The 21,187-nt window shown below is 34.0% G+C and overlaps 1 protein-coding gene across 3 annotated transcripts in view; it reads left to right on the plus strand.

Moving 5' to 3' along the window:
* Window positions 1-21,187, plus strand: part of SEMA3A (semaphorin 3A) — a 310,401-nt gene that overhangs the window by 282,692 nt on the left and 6,522 nt on the right. For all 3 annotated transcript variants that reach the window (XM_082692542.1, XM_082692543.1, XM_082692544.1), the window contains 3 exons: window positions 1,060-1,101; window positions 5,582-5,739; window positions 9,353-9,420. In XM_082692542.1, the coding sequence (XP_082548668.1) occupies window positions 1,060-1,101; window positions 5,582-5,739; window positions 9,353-9,420 (268 nt within the window). The remainder of the gene's footprint in view (window positions 1-1,059; window positions 1,102-5,581; window positions 5,740-9,352; window positions 9,421-21,187) is intronic.

Genomic DNA, 21,187 nt, shown 5'->3' on the forward strand with positions numbered 1-21,187 from the left:
GAGATCATGTACTCTGGCAAAGACATGTAGTGTAGGCCTTTGCACATTAAACAGTCATTTTGATAATAAGGTAATCTCATCCTGCTCTGAGCTCTCACAGTCCTTGACAGCTGGAAACTAGCCTAATACTATCAACTTGTAGTTGGTGTTATTGGGAGCTGGCCTGGCACTCATAGCCCAGCGTTCTCCATGTGAGCGTGCAAGTTCTCACAGAACACAAGCATCAGGCCAGGCTACTCTGTGACCATGAGGAATCAAGAAAATAGCAAGACTGGGGCATCTGGGTGGCTCAGTGGGCTAGGATCATGGTCAGGATCACGGGGTCCTGGGATTGCGCCCCGCATTGGGCTCTCTGCTCTGCAGGGGCCTGCTTCCTCCTCTCTCTGGGCCTGCCTCTCTGCCTAGTTGTGATTTCTCTCTGTCAAATAAATAAAATATTTTAAAAAAAAGAAAGAAAGAAAAAAGCAAGACTATTCTGTAATCCTGTCTGAAAACAGACAAGACCATAAACATTGTCCAAACCACCAAAAAATGACCAAATATCCCCTATCCTGCCTCTATGAGTAATGGCTACTTCTTTACCAACTTTTACTTTATCCTCATTTTGCTCTTCCCTCGTCCTAAATAAGATGTATGAAGAGACGAAATCATAGAATTTCCTCTGCTTTCTTTGACATCCCATGTGGAGCAAACACCACTTCCTTGAACCCTCTCTCAAATCAACCAACAGAGGCCCAAAACCTCTGTGTTCTTTCCAAGACTCTTCCGCTGCGCAGTCTCATGGTCTCCCTTACTGCCATGAGCAATAACCCAACTTGATCAACTGCAGATATGTATGTCTTTGACTGGAAGACATTAGTATCCTCCTTTTGTCTGTGCCACGTCTTCGCGACTCCTGCACGCACCTTCCTTCATGTATCTTATTTCCCAATTACGTTGCTTCTTATAGGCACTGAAGTTAACTCTCTCAAAGCTTATGTTGGTGTTCTATGTTCATTAATGTTAATGACTGACTTTTCTAATTGAACAAAGAGTTCACATTTTCTTTTTCTTCTTTAGGAGCCAACTACTATTTCAGCAATGGAGCTTTCCACCAAGCAGGTACTATCATTATGTATTACAGTCATTTTGTTAATTTGCTGTTTCAGTTAGATAAACATAGTTCTGATTCATCAGATTTTACAGCTTTATTAACAGTAGTCTCCCACCCCAAAAAGAAAGAACATTCTTACAATAAGCCAGTAGAGTGAAAATTAAAGATCCTTTTCATTGCCCTCTGTTTTTGACCAAGCTGACATTCCTATAAATATATTTCTTAGATCATTGGTGGTTGTAAATTTTCATTTACAGCATTTCTTTTTTGGGTCATTGTAAAGTTTTGCTTAGTAATTATTTTCATCTATCCTTAAAAATATCGTGTATTTTTGGTGTGTGATGTATCTTTGAGAATATAAATTGGTGTATCTTTGAGATGGTATATCTTTGTGTATATCTTTGGTGTATCTTTGAGAATATAAATAAGTTTATCACTTAATTTAATTTGCATGAATAAACAATATTTATTTTATAAGCTAATAAAATTTTGCACTGGGCTGTATATGTTTGGAGGATCTTGACTCAAAAGTCAACTTTGCTTTTTCAGTAGTATTGTGTACTAGAGAAAACATTTAGCTTGGCTGCATATAAAAGGAAAACAGCAAAATAGTCACTGCCAGTGACAAGTTATTAAACTCCAAGAATTCAAACGTTAAGGACAGTGTGTTAATAGGCTTTGCATTCACATTGAATGAATGCTTTGTCAAGACACTTAAGAAACACAAATGACTTCTAAATTAAATTATATGTTCAAAACAAATATAATTTTAACTTTTAATAAGTTATCTTTTCCCCATAAATGTTACATAGCTTTTGATTCAGTGTATCAGTGGTAACTCAAAAAAAAAAAAAAAAAAAAAAAAAAAAACAACCCCCAAAAAACCTTGGATACAGAGTTGAAATTAATTGTTAAATAACCTAGAAGAAAAAGCCACAATGGAGTAGGAAGCCCTTCACTGGCCATTCCAAACTTATATGTGAAATTGTTAAATATGAAAATCATTTGGTTAATCTTACTGCTGAATTGTTTACATGTTTTATCCCTGTATATGACACTAAAATACTGTGCCAGTAAAACTCAGTGTATATCCTTTCCACACTTACATATCAAAATAGATTGATAATCTCTAAGATATTTAGAGAAACTCAGAGTGCAGATATTATTGACCCTGATACTGTTATCTTACACTTCATAAGTATGTGTTCACCTGTTCTTGTAATCTAAAAATTGTCAAATGTTGGCAAGGAAATCCGGGGATTTCCAGAAAGGAAGCTAGACTGGGATATTCTTTCCTTTAATGATTTTTTAAATTATTTATTTATTCTCTGCTTGGTTTCATTGCCATTCTTAATTATGTTACATATAGTTTTATAAAAAGTTTCTTTTTGTTTAAGTATTTTTAAGTACTTTAAGAATTGCCTATTAAATGTAACACGCTTCATACACAGAGAGAGAGAGAGAGAGAGAAAACACCCAAAATACCAGAAACAGTTCATCAGTTTAAAATACCATGATACAAGAGAAGTATTCCTACCCTTCATTTTCTGTTACTGGCAGTTTGATTTCATTTAGATCTGAATCAGTTTTACTCATGCTTATGGAAATTTTAAAAGTGAGGCAGTAGTTTCAAGAGGGTCAAATAGTGTTGCAACTAATTTTCTGGATAAATGGACTCATCGCCTGCTTATGACCTGAAACTTGTTAAGGAGGATAGTGAGAAAGCCTGTGGTGATGTTAAATTGGGCAGAAAAAGCACATCAGGTTACTTGCTAGGGACTGGATTATGTTCAATGGTGCTTGCAAGCCGCCCCTATATTTTTTCAAGATGGCATAATTAGTTTTGCAATTCTTTAGTAGTACTGCAGAATAATTATAAAATGAAAACTAGACTAGTTGTATTTAATTTGGGGCATTTTATCACACTTTTCGTGATAGTTCTCGTGGCAGTAATTTTGGTTGCCCTATTTTTGGTTTTTAATTCCCATGTTAATTTCTCTGGTTTCCTCCTTAAAGGAATATGACAGATTTAGATACTGTTATTTAGGTAATAACTCCTTCCCAACTAAAATGTCATATTCTTAAAAATTTGTGTGAATTTCGCTTATGCTTCTTAAGTTATTGGCTAGTCCTAGAGATCTTTTGATTTGGTGTGACCAACTTGATCAGTAGTTTTTTAAATAGTTCTGACCACAATACGGTGTTCCACAAGTCCATATTCACCAATGCCAACCATTTTAACTAATTCGTTTCAGTGTCTCATGTTGGGCACCTGGGTGTCTCAGTTGGTTAAATGTCTGCCTTCAGCTCAGGTCATGATCCTGAGAGGCTGGGATCAAGTCCCACATCAAGGTCCCTGCTTAGCAGGGAGTCTGTTTCTCCCTCTGCCCCTCCCCCTGCTTATGCTGTCCGTCTCTCTCCCTCTCTCTCTCTTTGAAAAAGAAACAAAAAAATAAATAAAAATTTTAAAAAGTTGTCATGTTTATTTCATCTTTTATTGCATTGTGATTGCCTGCCTTCAGTACAAACTAAGTGTTTTTTTTTTTTTTTTTAATTACGATTTTGAAGGAGAGAAAGGACAGGAGGGGGAGAAAGTTCCTTCCAATAGTCCTTTACTAATATTTTTCAAATCACAGCCAACTTTTACCACATTCTGGTTCTATGGAAGCTTTAAGAGAAGTACAAATCAGCATAAATTTCTCTTGACAGAGAGCTTAACAATACTCATCTTTTCCTCCCAAGGACTCAACTACTGCTTTTTTTAATTTGCCATGATTTATAGAATCTTTTGGTTCATAATAAAAGATGAATATATTAAGAGATTGAACATCCATAGTACATATTCTGTTTACTACTAAACTAGAATATTGATATAAATAGTCTTTACTACTGAAATGCAATAAGCAATATGAATCAGGGTAAAAGTTATCAAGGTAACTGTTTTAAGAATGGCTTACTTTTTACTGTATTACGTTTTCTCCCTTATTTCCCTTTCTTTTATTAAGATATGTTAGCTGGTTAGCTTTTAAACACAGAATTATTTTGTGTTTAAATACTTTTTATAACCCCATTAATTTCATAGATTATAATAGATACGTCAATCTTCAATTTATGTTTATTTATGTTGTTCATCTTTCAAAGTAATTTGTAAATGTAATTTTAATTATATCCATTGCTTTCAGGCAATTTGTAATATTAAAAGAGCACACCATGTTTCAAATATTAGCTTTTCTACAACTTCTTTTTCATTGACATTGTAAAGAAATTAAAATACAATTTTGAAGTCTTTTCCATGTGTACCAATACATGGTTCAGTATTTATTCAACTTTTATTTAAGGCTTACTATAGCCATTCAGTCCTTTAGTACAAGAAAAGGAGCTATGATACTAATTACAGCAAAAAGTGGAGAAATTACGAAAGTTTTATTTGTATTTTATCTTGTATTTACATGTATTTGCAGTTGCTCAAATGCTACACTGCCTGAACCGTAAAAAGCATTTTTAAAACTGTACTGAAATCCTGGTTTGGTTGCTGCCACAAAGTTTCTCCCCCCATATTCTACCTCATTTGGTAACTGCAAATTCATTGAGTATAATGGCATTGTAAAACATTTTATCTGAATGCATACTTTAAAGATCTAGTTAAACATGCTCATCTTGTGACTAAGAAAGTGAAGTCTTAGAAAAATTAGGAGAATGGCTCAAGATGACACAGAGAATTAGTACAGGGCAAGATTTAGAATCCAGGTACCTTGATGGCCAACATAGCACTTTTCCACAACAGCCAAGTTCTGTGTTCAAGTCTACTGCACCAGCCAGAGTGTACATTTCCCCATTTGATGATCTTTCAGATGAAAAGCAGTTGAGTTGTTTGGTTTAAAGTAATCTTCCTGAAGGTAGTGCAAAGACAAGACAGTTGATGTTGAGTGAGACTTAAAATGCGAGCACCAAAGCTTTCCTCTGGAGGACTTATAGGAGGGCAGACTATATCACAGGCAATGATACAGGGCACCCATGAGTCAAATGCAAATGTTCCCTGCTTCAAGACCAAGAGAATACATGGCAATATTGATTTGCTGATTAATCAAAATTACAAACAGCAGAGAAGTTTAAAAGAAAAAAAAAAAAAGAAAGCTTTCCAAGAACAAAAACATTGAAGATTTGAAAATTATATTACTGTGTCATCTTTAATTTAAATTTTTATCATTATTGAGATATAACTGATATATAACCTTGACTGTCTTCCCTTGGTTTTATATTTTAAAATACACTTGTTTTAGCCAAGTATTTAGATGTTGCTCTTGGTCTTTTTAAATGTTCATATGATCTGCCAGGCTTTTGACAAAATTGCCAATAATGGGATTTTTTTGAACCCATTAGCATAAATCTATTTTTGATGTGTTCCGTATAAGTAACCCTTTTTTAGAGAAAAGATAAAAAAAAAACACAACAGGATTGTTTTGACATAATACTAAACTTTTCCCACAGCAACAACTATATATCGGTTCCACCACGGGGGTCGCTCAGCTTCCATTACACCGCTGCGATATTTATGGGAAAGCCTGCGCAGAGTGCTGCCTCGCCCGAGACCCTTACTGTGCCTGGGATGGCTCTTCATGCTCTCGCTATTTTCCCACTGCAAAGAGGTAGGAGAAATACCAGAAATAAATACGAATGTTTGCTATTTATCTTACTTGAATCTGTTTTTAAACAGCTTTCTTCATATAAGTACATCACCTTTTTCTGATGAATGAAGAGTGGTTTCAAGGGATTTGGGGGTTTTTTCCTTTCTCTTAAATAGTCAAAACAATCAGAAAAACGTGTAATTATAGTTGGGTACCAAATATAATGGAACAAATGGTTTTAATAAATTACTGAGGGAAATCTAAAACATTACAGTACTGTCCTTGAATGTTTACACTCGGAAATCATAAAGTTTTCCGACTTCATTTTACACAGGGGGAGAAATGAGGGCCAAAGCCACAGAGAAAGTCAGTAACAGAATCTAAACTGGGCCATGTGCCTTTTGACCAAAATGCTTTTCTCTCCAAAAATACTCTTTTTTTTCTATCCAGCAACATTCTATCCTGGTTTTAAATTTTAAAAGGCAATTTATGTCATTGGATGAATGGATAATTTGCAAAGAAAGTAATTTATTTACTTTTAGAGTCTTAGATAGTATACAGGGTTTCAATTATAAAAAGTCAAGAAAAATTTTTGCAATTTTAAAAGATACTACATTTTTTGTATAATGCTGACTAACTAGCATCATACTATATCTTTATTTGATGCAAAATATATATTTATTCGACCCCTCCCAAATTTAAAGACCATGGTATTACCATAGTATCGTCTTGTGTTTGTAGTGTTTGAACTTGAAATATAAAACCACATGATAATATCTTTGTATATATTACACAAATATTTTAAGCATATTCATAATATTTAACAGCATCTTTCTTAGACATGCTCAAAAGTTGCTAAGATATGCCTAGAAGCTATCTAAAATAATATGTTTAGATGAAACATAGTTATACATTGCTGTCTAGGAGATTGTGGGCATTAGGAACAGGCATTTGATTATTTGATACAGTACTGTTGAGGAGTACTGTTAACCTTCAGGGAACTCTTAGACACATCTTAAAAGTTGTATACAAACTGGGTTTACTTAAGCTTCAAAAAATAAAAACACTTTCTTAATCTGACAAAATATTCACCTCAGCATACTCTCTACAGCAAACATATGGCTACCTGTCTCTGTAGATATTTACTAGTATTTCAGAAACAAGCAATGAAAGCAATACACAGTAACTTGCTAATATAAACCCAAAGATTAACAGTATGCACATCAGCCTTTTGAAACATAAAATAGAAATCAGAGTTATCAAGGTCCACTGCCTTTTAGGAGTAATAAAATTTGTTTTATTTTTTACTGTAGTTAATGTTTTACAAGAAGCTGTGATGTGGATTTTTTTCATTGCTAGTAAGCTGTGTTCTACATTTGGGTCATTTAACATGTTTTGAAAAAATTCTAGGGGAAAGGAATAACCCTAATATGTACTTAAATCTTTTGATTACATACTTCAGATAACATTGGCTGTGTTAAATCGTGTACAACTTAAATTTTTCATATATAATCAGTCCATATAGATTAAAACAGTTATCTTGTTAATATTAAATGTAAGTGTAGTAGTAGCTAATTCCATTTAATAAATGCAATTTCCTTAAGCCTTCAACATTCAGAATTAAAATAACATGTTTATATTTTTTCATAAACCAATCGATTTTGCTAGAAGTTTAAAACTGAAACAAAAGTTTAGTGTGGAGAAAATGTGTTACTGAGTAAAGGAAACATGGATAGTTTAATAAATAGGAATATGCAGTTTTTATAGGAATAAAATTAAATTATTTAAGGTTGAACTTCTGTGGTTCTTAATATCACTTAGATCTAGGTACTTTTAATATTGGAAAATATAAAATTCATGCTTGAATTAAAAATGAGTACTGTTACATTTCCACGTGGAAGTATATGATGTTACCTAAATTAGCAATAACTCGATCAAATTTTAAGCTTTTTTTTTTAACAAGAAAGAAGATAAAAATGAGATAACTACATCTATAAAAAGTTAAAAACCTGTATATTATATATTTGAAATATGTTTATTGCATACCTATAATTCCAGACTGAAGGAATTATCATTAACACATTTTTGTTGTGCCTTGAAGATTTTACTTAATCCAATTCCATGTGTCTTTGAAAAGGATGTTTAGAGGCAGGCCTCACAATTTATATATTCTTTGTGATGGCTTTTTTCAAAAGCCTAAATGGCAGTAAAAAATGCCTTTCCAAATGCTTTGTGGTTCGTGTTTCACAAGTTCCCTTGTTGGCTCAATTTTGAAATGCGCAACATCTGTTTGATAGTCTCACCAATTCTACAAATAGAAATCTATAAATACTTTAGTCTTCTAAATTTATGAATACAGTAACAATTTCCATGTTTGCAAATCTCAATGGCCTTTGTGAGAACTCTTTTCAGGGGTGGTAACTAACTTTGCAGCAAGACAATATTAATTAACATTGACACAGAAAATAGTTGGGCAAATGTCCCTAGTCTTTTTCATTCTGTTATATGTAGCCTATCTCCATTTTTAGCCTCTTTCTCAATCTCCACATCCTACTTGCACTGAGATAGCTAGAGACAACCTCCTTTCCAGTCAACCACCAACAAAGTAAAGAAAGAAGACACCCAGAATGTGTTGCAACTAATATTATCTGAGCAGCAGTATGTAGGAAGAAATCTCTTTAGATTTTTATAGCAGATTTGGCTTTTCTTAGAGGTGAGTCCTCCTTCTGCCATCTTCCTCTGACAGGAGGCAGACTTGCTCTACAATATTTGTTACCGCACTTCTTCTTTTATTCATTTCACGGGTAAATCAGTCTGCAGTCATAGCTGTAGGATCACAAAAGAAATGTTTTATTAATGAAAGGTTGATATAACAACCAAAGAGAAAACTTCAAAAGCAACTTAAAACTAGATTTCATAGGGATGCCTGGGTGGCTCTGTCTGTTAAGCGTCTGCCTTCGACTCAGGTCATGATGCCAGTGTCATGGGATTGAGTCCTGCATTGGGCTCCCTGCTTATCAGGGAGTCTGCTTCTCCCTCTCCCTCTGCTCCTCTCCACCACTCTTGCCTGCTCTCTGACAAATAAATAAAATCTTAAAAAAATGGATATCACAGAATTAATACTTTTAAATTTAACAAAAGGCTATGTAAGGAATTATGTATAAGTAAGTATTAAGAGAAAGAAAACAATCGTCAATTTTAATTTGCAAGTTCACGCTCCCATTAGTGAACAGAAAAAGGAAGTTTAATTCGGATTATTGAAGAAACGGGTTGGTATTCTATATTTTGTGCCTTTTTCTCAGAATTTAAAATGTTAAGAACTTTAGAGTTTCCTGATGTTACATTCTTCCTGATTGGCATCCAGTTGTACATAAACCATGAATCTTTTGTTATAACTTTGAAAAACTTTACTGCATTGTTAGTGCATTTATATATTATTTTCCATTTTGATCACCAGGAGACTTCACCTACAGGTGTAATGAGCTGCTTAAAAAAAAAAATTCTTTAGTCAGATACAGATGCATGACTTCCTGAAGGTCCGGGTGTCTTTGATTTTTGATTCTTCTTAATTCTTATGACAAATATGAAGATGGGATAAGAATGCTATAATACCTTTTAAATGTAATTGTTTTAGACGCACAAGACGACAAGATATAAGAAATGGAGACCCACTCACTCACTGTTCAGACTTACAACACCATGGTAAGTTACAATACTTTCATCTTTCAACCTGCTAATACCAGGGTAAGTCATAAGCAGTAGTGTATACCCACACATGTGCATGCGGGGCACACAGCAGTACCAGAATACTTAAGGAAATGCAACTGAAGAGAAAGGAAATCTAGAAGAAAGAAAATTCTAAAGAATACTAAATGGTGAATTTTGCTTTTTTAATTGCAGATATGATAAATCCAAGTTTTAGATCCTCACAATGCTTAAATTTCAATTTTCTCATATTACCAAGAAGAAGCCAGGTTTAATACATGCTTTCATATGTAGTTAGCAACTTGAGAGCAACGGGCAAGAGAAATATTCATTTAAATATATTAAAGAAGAAAATGTAGCCTTAAAATAAGCCATTCAAATTATTATGGTGATGATGCAGCCCTTCTATATTGTTATTGGGTATCCTAGTCAAGTAGAAGATAATTCTGCTCTCTTCACATTGATTTTCTAGTAGGATATTCCCTTGAACTGAGGATTTGGATTGTTTCATTTTATGCTTCCTTAAAGATGTCAAGCCCTAATTAATATCCAGTACTTAATGCTGGAATATCAACCAAACTTCCTTTAAAATGTGGTAAAATTGTAGTATATCTCACTCCCCCCATTTCAACCCTTTACAAAAACAATAATGAGGTTGTGCTTCCCTCTGCTGGGAAAACATATCAATGACATCACAGCTAATGAACAATTCATAGTTAAAAATAGCTGAAATACAAAATGTAAATATGTTACGTGTAATTGAACATAATTACCTTATTAACTTTTTTGGTGTCTTTTACATTGATCTTAAAAGAAAGTCTAATATTTTTATCAGTTAACTTGGATTTGATGCACTACTTCTGGTATACAATATTCACGTTTCATGAATGTTAAGAAAGAAAACATACTGCATAAATAACACCCCAACATGCATTCCAAAGCCTGGCTACCTTCTGGAGGTCAGATTTCCTGTTGTGTATCCTGTACGTGCTGGTATCTGATTCATGAATACTCACAGGGTTGTCTGGGGGATGCCAGTAACAGAAGATAGGTACCCACAAATTGAGCCTATATTTGGGGTCCATCTTGCTTGCACAATTTCTTGCCAAGAACTTTACTGTCTGTTATTGTTCTCATTATAAAGAAAAAGGATACCACTGAATTGGAGCAAATGTCATGATTTTTTTGTGTTTGTGCAGGTAGGGTAGATTATTGACATATCCTCCTTAAATTTTTCACATGATGTATTTCAGATGGACAACCATTGCATTAATCTATTTCATGTACAAATATTGAATTATGATCGGCACCATTTAAGCAATGCAGTATTATGAATTTGTCATATTAAAGAATCTTTTTGCTCAGGTATGGAGAAGCTAATGATAAAAACTGCAAGTAAAAGAAATAGGACAATAGAATTAGAGCTCATTTCTGATCATACTTCAATCTCCATATCAATATAGACTTTGCTATTTTGCTCACTCATATTTCTAGGGTTATAACAGATGCAATTATCTTGAATATTATAGATATTTAATACACTTTTATTGAATGAATCTAAACATTTGAAGCTACAGCACAGATACGTCCCTTACTGTTTTTGGTTTTTAGTAAGGATTTAAACTAAATAGCATCTATTATTTATTGTGAAAATGACTTAAGTCATACATTGCTATTAACACAACCATATTTAAAAATAGATTTCTTGGGCGCCTGGGTGGCTCAGTGGGTTGAGCCGCTGCCTTCGGCTCAGGTCATGATCTCAGGGTCCTGGGATCGAGTCCCACATCGGGCTCTCTGCTCAGCGGGGAGCCTGCTTCTCTCTCTCTCTCTCTCTGCCAGCCTCTCTACCTACCTGTGATCTCTCTCTGTCAAATGAATAAATAAAATCTTTTAAAAAAAAAAATAGATTTCTTAAGAAACATCATTGACCAATCAATTAACTAATAAAAAATGATTATATACTACTACATGTAAGATACTATGCTATATTTTAAAGATTGCTGGTGAATTACTGTAGACATATCCATTTGTTGAATAATCTAGTTCCTTCATAGACCCACTTGGTATTTTTTGAAAATGATATATATGCTGGAATTGTGACATACATATAATACAAAGAAGAGCTGACCAAAAGCATATTTTTTAAAAAGCAAGACTGTGTATAAAGAAATATTGACTGTTGAATGAATGGCTTTTGGAAAGTGCTTCAGATTTTGAAGTTCTGTTTTGATGAAGTTAGAGTGATGAAAGCTTTTAAAAATTGAGAATATAGAATTGCTTAAGTATAGAAAGTAAACATGACTCAATTTTTCTTTTGATACTTCAGTCAAAATAATATAGGAAAGAAAGGGAATTTCTGTGGTTCAGTGTTACTGGGTGTGTGTGTGTGTGTGTGTATGTCTGTGTGTGGAAACAATGCTACCTAAATGCATGTGATATATGGGAAGAAACGGTAAAATAGTCTCAGAAGTTCAGAAGAAATAAAACATTCCCTTTTAGAAGGCTTCTTTCTTTTTTGTCTGCTTGTATTACTAATTAACCAAACATGAAAACTATATACCATAGATTACGGTAAATTTCAAATGTTTGGAAACTAAGTCAGGCATTCCCATGGGGCCAGACTGAGTCTTACCATTAGGAAACAGTGAATTATCTTAGAATAGGTGATGTCAATTTTTGAGATAAAATGGGCAAAAACCCAGGGCCCAGCCCTGTGACATCTTGTATGTTGTCTTGCTAGTGTCACATCTCACATTGAATAAAATATATGTGCTCATATGGAAACATACAAAGATATGAGATGTTTTCCCAGAAAACTGCTAAGCAACTTGAAGCCAAATTATACACTTCAGGACAATCAGTTCCAGCTGTAATGGTAAACATATTCTGTAACACTCTATATTTTACATATCCTGAGGTTTTAATAGAAAGACTATATAAAATAACTCTGCATTAAGGTGGAAGAAATTTCACTCTCGATGAAACCTTTAACACTCACTCAGCTCTTTGCTCCCTCTTGTGTAAAGGCAGCACTAATGGGGAGCGGGCCTAGGTGTCACATAGAAAACTCCAGCTCCACCTTCCTTTAATCTGGCACACTCTTTTCCATCACTAGTGGCTATTCACCTAGGGAAATTTTAGTATGAAACCCTAAATGTGTATGTGCTGGCAGATCTTCTTGTCTTCTCGCTCACACCTCATACAAAATGCTAAAGAGAAACTTCAGGTTGTTTCCATTATGTTGTTCCCTTCCCTAAAATAACTTATGCACAAAATTGGAGCTTGTCTGACTTTGCCTCCGAGAGCATGAGTGGCTGAGTCCATTTACCATTCTCCCTTCTTTACTAAACGAGAATGAGTAGTATTACGATCTCCATGCTCAGAAAGGGACAAACCATATATAACAACATTTAAAAAGGTTAACATCATCTTGGATTTTTGAATCTTTGAAATATTTTATGTCCTAACTTTAATTCGGTACCATCATTGAATTTACTTTGTGTTTATTCTCTTGGCTGTTCTACATACATGCATTTCCCTTCTAGCATCGCACAGTAAAACATCCACAGAATTCAGTCTTCTTAATTATCTCTGCAACTGGCTCATCTCAATTTATGTCTCGGCTGGCATCAGCATTGTTCCAGAATTTCATAAAACATCTTGGCAATGTCATCTTTGTGGTCTGCAGAACTGTAAACTTAGTATTTTGTAGCAATGCTAATCTGGTCTCTGTTTTAGCTTATTTTATACACACAGAAATTCCAACTGAATCTGAGCATTTAGCCTCAAGAGAGGTCTCAAAACTTGATAGATGAGCATGATGTCAGCCCTAAAAAAAAACCCCCAAAACCCTTAACTTTAACAAATTACCAAATTGTATCAAGTCTAAGATGTCACTGAATATAAGATGCACCATTTTTTAAGGACTGCTAAGGAAGAAAAGCTCTCCACGATGGATACTCTAACAGTGATGCCAGCATCAAGCCAGCTTACAGTGTTTTACTATTAGTGAAAAAAAGAAATAAACTCCTATGAAGAAGACAGCAAGGACATTTACTTGTTTCACCTATAATCATGGGTGGTAGAAAAGGGAAAAACCACTTCTTGAATCTCAGTGTGATACTCAAAACATTTACTTTCTGAATTCACACCAACAGTGTGGACCAAGTACCTCAGACAAGACTTTAGTTTAAAGAGGTGTCAGGGGTGCCTGGGTGGCTCAGTGGGTTAAGCCTCTGCCTTTGGCTCGGGCCATGATCTCAGGTTCCTGGGATCAAGCCCCACATCAGCCTCTCTGCTCAGAAGGGAGCCTCCTCCCCCGCTCCCCACCCCCGCCTGCCTATTTGTGATCTCTCTCTGTCAAATAAATAAAAAAAATCTTTAAATAAAATAAAATAAAGAGGTGTCAGGTTAGGAGAGACACATGTATCTGGCCAAAGTGAAAACAAACTCTTTCCAGAAGAAAGCAATTTGAACTCAGGTCAAGAACAGCTCTAAGACATATTCTATTATCAGAGGTATTAAAATATACAAAGTGTACATTCTGGAATGAAATTCTAGAATGAAATTATTATAGTATTATCTTGTAAATAGGCAAATCCAGTTATTCCATAGTATAGGTGTGCGAGACATGCGCGTGCACACACACACACCTGAATAAGAAGAGGTTTGAAATATTTTGTACTATCATTGTTCCTTACTCAGTTTTTAAATATGTCATAAGAGATCACCCAACTGTTTATACACCCATAATTTAACTGTTGTAAGGTTTTTAAAGCATGCTGTATTTTTTAAATTCCCAAAATAAGGGAAACATATTAAAATACAAGATGGTATTTTCATTATTGTTTATGGAAGGTTTCTGCTTCAGTATATGGGTGTTTTCCATCATCTATCATATCTCTTGGGAAGAAGTAAATTAAAGTCCATGTTTCCTGATGTTTAAATGTAAAAATTCCTATGGTAATTTTATTCTGCCATATATATTATATATGCTTTCTTGGTAAAACATTTGCTATAAAATCATAAAAATAAAACATATGAGATATTCAATATAGAATAAATAAACATGGTAATAGGTATCTTCATATTGGTTGTGCTTTTTTCATAATGAAATTTCAATCTGTTTTATACCAAGAAGCACTACAGCCTTCCACAAACAAAGGTATCAAGCATAAATGTAAATGCAGTGATTCAGGTGGCTTCAGTGTTAACTTCATAACATATCAATTTCATTTCCATATTTTAAATTAATTTCTAAAAATTAAGATACTAGTGACCACCTCTAATACAATAATTACCTATGAATAGTAAAGTTAAAATACCATGGTCTTATCTATCTGCTTGTTTATCCATTATATATGCCAACAAGAACATTTTAAACTAACATCCACAGGAATCAGTGGGTTGAAAAAGATGGGAAACTACTTGAATTATAAAATTTTACATGCCGTATTCTGTTTGGTAATTATTTCCCAGCACCAGAGACAGATCTTAATTTAGGAAATAAAACAAAGTAGTTTAAAATCTGATATTTTCCCAAGTTGATAAATTTTAAGTTTAAATTTTCTCTAAGGTTTCATAATTGAGTCTTTTTTTGTACTTGACAGATGCATTAAGCACATGGACTTTAATACATACATATGCATGCATGCAAACTCACATTCAGCTAGTTAGTAACTAGTTGGTACAAGCATCATACAAAACATTGAAGAAATATTGTACTAAGCATTTTATCAATAAACAAACAGGACCCCTGTTATGTAGCTTAGTATATACCATAGAACTTGTTCTCAATGTACTACAATATATGAGATTATTAAGTCAGTTTTAGCCATCTTAATAGTCTGGCTGAGGGCGTCTGGGTGGCTCAGTAGGTTAAGCCGCTGCCTTTGGCTCAGGTCATGATCTCAGGGTCCTGGGATTGAGTCCCTCATCAGGCTCTCTGCTCAGCAGGGGGCCTGCTTCCTTTCCTCTCTCTCTGCCTGCCTCTCTGCCTACTTGTGATCTCTCTGTCAAATAAATAAATAAAATCTTTATATATATATATACACACACACACACACACACACACACACATGAATGTTAGGGGTAAATGAAATTTTTCGTCTTCAATTTTATTTATTTTTAGGTATTTTAAGCCTTCCCAAGACTTAACTGATAAAATGACTTTTTAGCTACTGCTATTTAAAGGGGGATTATTCCTTCATTTGAAGTCAAATTAGGTTCTTTCCTATTGATAAATGACCATTTATATTTTTAGAAAAGAACATCTAGAATCTGGTAAGGAAAATCTAAGTAATGATGTTTATACTTAAGAAAGGCATTTTGAGGGTGCTTAGGTAGCTTATTCATTAAGCATCTGTCTTTGGCTAAGGTCATTATCCCAGGGTCCTGGGATCAAGCCCCGCATCTGGCTGCCCGCTCAACAGGATGCCTGCTTCTCCCTCTCCCACTCTCCCTGCTTATATTCCCTCTCTTGCTGTGTCTCTCTTTGTCAAATAAATAAATAAAATCATTAAATTTTTTTTTAAATTAAAAAAATAAGAAACGCCTTTTTGTAGTCTTGTGTGTTACCGAGAGCTTGTGGGCAACATTTCCTTTTGTCCTTAGTTTAGCCTTAAGTTATTGAGAAAAAAATTTGCAATGTAAAATATTAACATTACAATTTTAAAGTTACAATTACAAATATAATTATAAAATGTGATAAGAACTACTGGAATTAGATTTCCCTTTATGTAGTTCAGCAACTAAAAATATTTGTTAAATATTTAAAATAATTTGCAACCATTTCCTCCTATCCTAAATTAACTTTTACTAGTATATTCATTACTTATGAAGTTCAACTTTAAAAGAACTTTCAGGGGAAAACATCAAAAATTATAATAGAAATTAAGTAGTTGAATAAATACAGGGTTTACTATCCCACCCATCTCTATCTTTTTTCCATGATATCACGTTCTTACATTATTAACATTTCAATCCTGGGAGACATTTATGGGGTTAAAAAGGAGAGTGAAATAAATGGAAAGCTGAAATGTGATGCCTTCTGTTTCTGCTGTATTGGAAGAGAATCAAATACTAAATAAGGCCTTTAGCAACATGATATTTCTGGCCAAATGATGGATATCATGACTTTTTGTTGTTACAAAAGGAAGCAATTTATTTAACTTCTTTCTTTCCTCCCATTCTTTCTGGTTTATTAGCCTCATTTCATTTCCATAAATTATCCCACTAAAGGAGGAAATGATTAATTGAAGATTGCTTCCTTAAAAACATTATTTCTTGTCATTAACAACAGCGATATATTGTTAACGTTGTGTTATTCAAATACACTGTGGTACTTTTAAAATAATTTTAATGTTTGTTGCTCTCAATTATTTTCCTTTATTCAATTCAACTCATGAGAATTCATTATGCCAATTTAGCAACTAACTCTACACTTCTTGTCTACTGATAATTTTCTTAACAATAGTTTATATTCAAAACAGTTGCTTTCTAAGTACGAAATGTATTTTAAAATAGATTAAAATGGGATTGGTTTCTTTCTGGAAATGTACAGAATTGCTCATTGGCATAGACATCCTTTGGACTTATAGGTGTCCCTGGAGATGTGAGAATATATTCATATGATTTCTCTAATCTCTTTCTCTTATTATCCCATATTTGGAATTTTTTATTTTGGAGTGTACTTGATTAGTTATCTTCTACCACCATATCTCAAATCAACTCTTGTAACATTATAAAACAAAAAAACTAGAAGATTTGAAATGTTTATATTTGCCAAGGTGGTTTAATAGCATATTCTGTCATCATCAAGGTTATAAATCCTATGCCCTTTTTTAACTGATTAAACTTTTAAACCATTTCTTTTATGTAATTATGATAACTCTGTGTCTGAGGATATCAAAATTACATGAAATTTTAGCTTTAAATGCAGTGTAAATAGTTACCTGGATTTTCCATTCAGCAAACATCAGCCAAGGGTTTATGACTGCCTAGTGCCAGGATTATAAAACATATGGTATGGAGGAAGACAACCAGATTAATAAATAATCATAACAAATAAAACTACATGTGTTTGCAAACTATATGTAAAAAGATTTTTAGGAAGCATAGAAGAGAAAATAGTTTATTTGATGGTGGTCAGGAAGTAGGATTGATGTTGGAAAGCAGTTCATAATTTGTCTTACTCTGAATTCTCAATAAAGATTTTAAGTTTTGAATTAATAGTTGAAACTATCACAAGAGCAGCAGTAACAATAATAGTACCTCACATATTTATGATGGTTTCTGTGTCCAGGCATTATACTCTTATTTTTATATAGATAAATTTTTAACAAAAAAGATACTAAAAAGGGTTATAAAAACTTTATGTTGTTCAAAATTGCTAGATGACCCAATAATATATTTCAGATGATGTGTAATTATTTGATTAAAAACAAGGATAAGACAAAGATAGCAATAATGTCACACAGACAAACAGGTATACTGACAGAACAAAACCAGGCGTGAAGGGAGAACATAGTCATCGTGAAGTTCTAAGGATAGAACGTAAATTTGTCTAATGAGTTTTTTTAGCCAGTGGTGAGGGGAAAAACTGATCAACACATGAGCCACAGAATTAATTCTTAAAAAAAATTTTTTTTAAAGTCAGTTTTTCAGGGCACCTGTCCAGCTCAGTCAGTAGAGCATGTGACTCTGGATCTCAGGGTTGCAAGTTCAAGACTCATGTTGGGTGTGGAGCCTACTTTAAAAAAAAAAAAAAATCATTTACTCAAGAGAATCTCAATAATTCCTAAAACTACACCAGAAAAAAAAAAAAAAAATCTCCCAAGGTGAACATCAAGAAAATAGTGCATGGCAGTGGACACCGTACTGAACAGCATTGTGACATGAACACAGTGAGCACATCAATAGAGTATTCTTTCTGGGCTTCCTCAGCATAGATCAGAAGGACCCCATCCAACACAATTCACAAAAATCAGTCATGTTATGGGAATAACCCAATGTGTTCCATGTAAACTGCTCTCGGATCAATTAGTTTAATCCAGAGGGAGATCCTCATTTATACTTACCCTGAATATGCAAGATTTCCTATCCTTTCCTATCCTATTCCTATCTTTAATCAACAGTGTTTTTCTTAGTTGATCTTTTGATTTTTATTGGATAATTTTAAGTTCAGTAATATATGCACTGAAAAATATTTAACCTATAGCTGTACTGTGCTACCATTTCAATGTAGAGCTTTTTGCTTTAATAAAGTCAAAATGATAGTATGTTTGGCATCCTAAGGAAAAAAAAATTGAAAATCTAGTAAGACAAGAATCAAAATATTGTCCCCTATTTATATTTTTTAATAGAAAGATAGAAACAGAGACAATGATTCGGGGGTAGAGGAAATAAAGGCAGGAGAAAGAGAAATAGAGTATTATCAGAATTCTGAAGTGTCCTATGTTGTGTGACATCTACTCAAGCATTTGGGGTAGAAGGATCAGGAAAGGAAATGGATAGTTATTGAGTGCTTCTTGTTGGTCTAAAATGTTTATTGGGTATCTGTTTATAAAGTTTCAGGTATGGGGAAATCAATAGAAAAAATGTTTATAGGTTGTTATAGCCCAGCACCCAAATATAGGAATGCTTGCCTAGGGCAATTTAAATGAAAATTATGGTGCTAAGTTAAAATTTGTGGATGATAGAAACATTGTACTGTAGAAGAATTAATGGAAACTACTATATTCAGTGGAAATTTAGTTTTTGCAGTTGTTACTGATGGCAGCAGAATCTAACGAAACATAGAGTAAGAGAATCTCAAACCAAAGAAAGACAATAGTACCTATGCATAACGACTCTGATTGATAGTTAATATGGCAGAACTTGTAACTTCATTGCTTACTAACTAGAACACTTTCTTTTGCTTTTTTATTTGGACAAAAGAGAGAAAGAAAAGCCAGATTTAAAGGGGGAATGAGTACTAATGGTGTTGGTGAGAGTAGTTATCAAGGCAATGTAAAGACCCCTGGGCAGTGAACTAAATTCTCCAGTTGTGGTTCTTACTCAGGTGGAAAACGACCTGAATGTCATGTTTCTTGAAGAACTTCACAAACTATTGCTATTATAAACTAAAAGCAACTTAGTATAAATTCTTGATTAAATCAAATACCATCTTATGCTAGACTGTACTACAAGTAGCAGATGAAATGGTTTCTTAAATATAAGAAAATATTTACTGTTAAGGAACTTTTGGATGTCTGGGCGGCTCAGTCAGTTAACCATCTGACTACTGATTTTGGTTCAGGTCATGATCTCAGGGTTGCAACATTGAGCCTGGTGCATCAGGCGTTAAACTCTGCTCTGGGCATGGATCCTGCTTTAAGATTCTCTCTCTACCTCTTCCTCTTTTCTCTCTCTCAAAGAAAAAGAAAAGAAAAGAAAACTTCTATTTTATTTCTTTAGTTTATTTATTTTTTGTATACTGGGAAACAGTTGCTGTCACCACAAGAGAACCTGAGAAAATAAAAACTGAACAGGTTTCCCAGAATTAGAAGAAGGGTTAACAGAAAACTCTCTATGGAACAGATAGAATGATTAAATTAATTGGGAAGAAGACAATTTTATGTATATTTGAAAATGTACCTACTGGATGTTACATTTACATTAAACTCTATACTAAGCTTTTTTTTTTTTTTTAAGATTTTTATTTATTTGACAGAGAAAAAGATCACAAGTAGGCAGAGAGGCAGACAGAGAAATATAGGGAAGCAGGCTCCCTGCTGAGCAGAAATCCGGCTGTGGGCTCCATCCAAGGACTCTGAGATCATGACCTGAGCCAGAGGCAAGGCTTAACCCACTGAGACACCCAGGTCCCCTATACTAGGCTTTCTTTTTATACAAGGTACATTGCTCTTCCTTACTGTGTGTCAACGAATCAACCAAAGGAGCTCTGTGTTTGCAAAGAAGAACTTAGATCTTAAGATTTTTACAGATATCTCTCATAACTTAGGTGGGAGACAAGTCAGTTCTTATCGTAAAGTTCTACAAGAAAAGTAGGCCTGGATAAGCCAGAAGATACTGGTGGATCATCATGTTATTTGCTTCTAATTCTAATGTTTTTTTTACTGTTTTATGCTGTCATGTCTTATGAGTCATTAATACGTAGAGATTGAATGAAAAGTCTTTGCCTAAAAGTTAAAGGATTTTTGAATTTAAACTTTTCTTTTCCTTTTTTTATCTTATTGGAGACCCACCCTCTTAAGTTTTGAAGTGCAGAATACAATATTGTACTCTGTAGCACACTGTTGTACAGCAGATCTCAAGGTCTGACTCACCTTGCATAACCGAAACTACATACCCATTGACTAGCGCCTACCCATTTCCCTTCCCACCTCCCGCCCCCATTCCCTGACAACCACCATTCTAACATCAGCTTCTAGGAGTCCGACTACTTAAGGTATTTTATGTAAGTGGGATCATCATACAGACTTGTGCTGTGACTGGCCTATTTCATTTAGTTTTCCCCAAGGTTCATCTGTGTTGCTACGTTTTACAGATTTCCTTCTTCTTCTTTGTTTTTTTATAAACTGAATAATATCTCAAGTAAAAGGATTTCTAAATCAAAGTTCAAACTGCAAAGCAAGGAGGGAAAAAAAAATGTGACAAGGTACTCTAAACATGGTATCACAGGAGATTTTCCAGTGCCCATTCGGCAGAGAGATTCAGTTCACCTCTATCCAGGGAAGCAGATATCTTGCAAACTAGCACA

Source organism: Mustela nivalis, assembly GCF_964662115.1.
Source record: "Mustela nivalis genome assembly, chromosome: 12".
NCBI lineage: Eukaryota > Metazoa > Chordata > Mammalia > Carnivora > Mustelidae > Mustela > Mustela nivalis.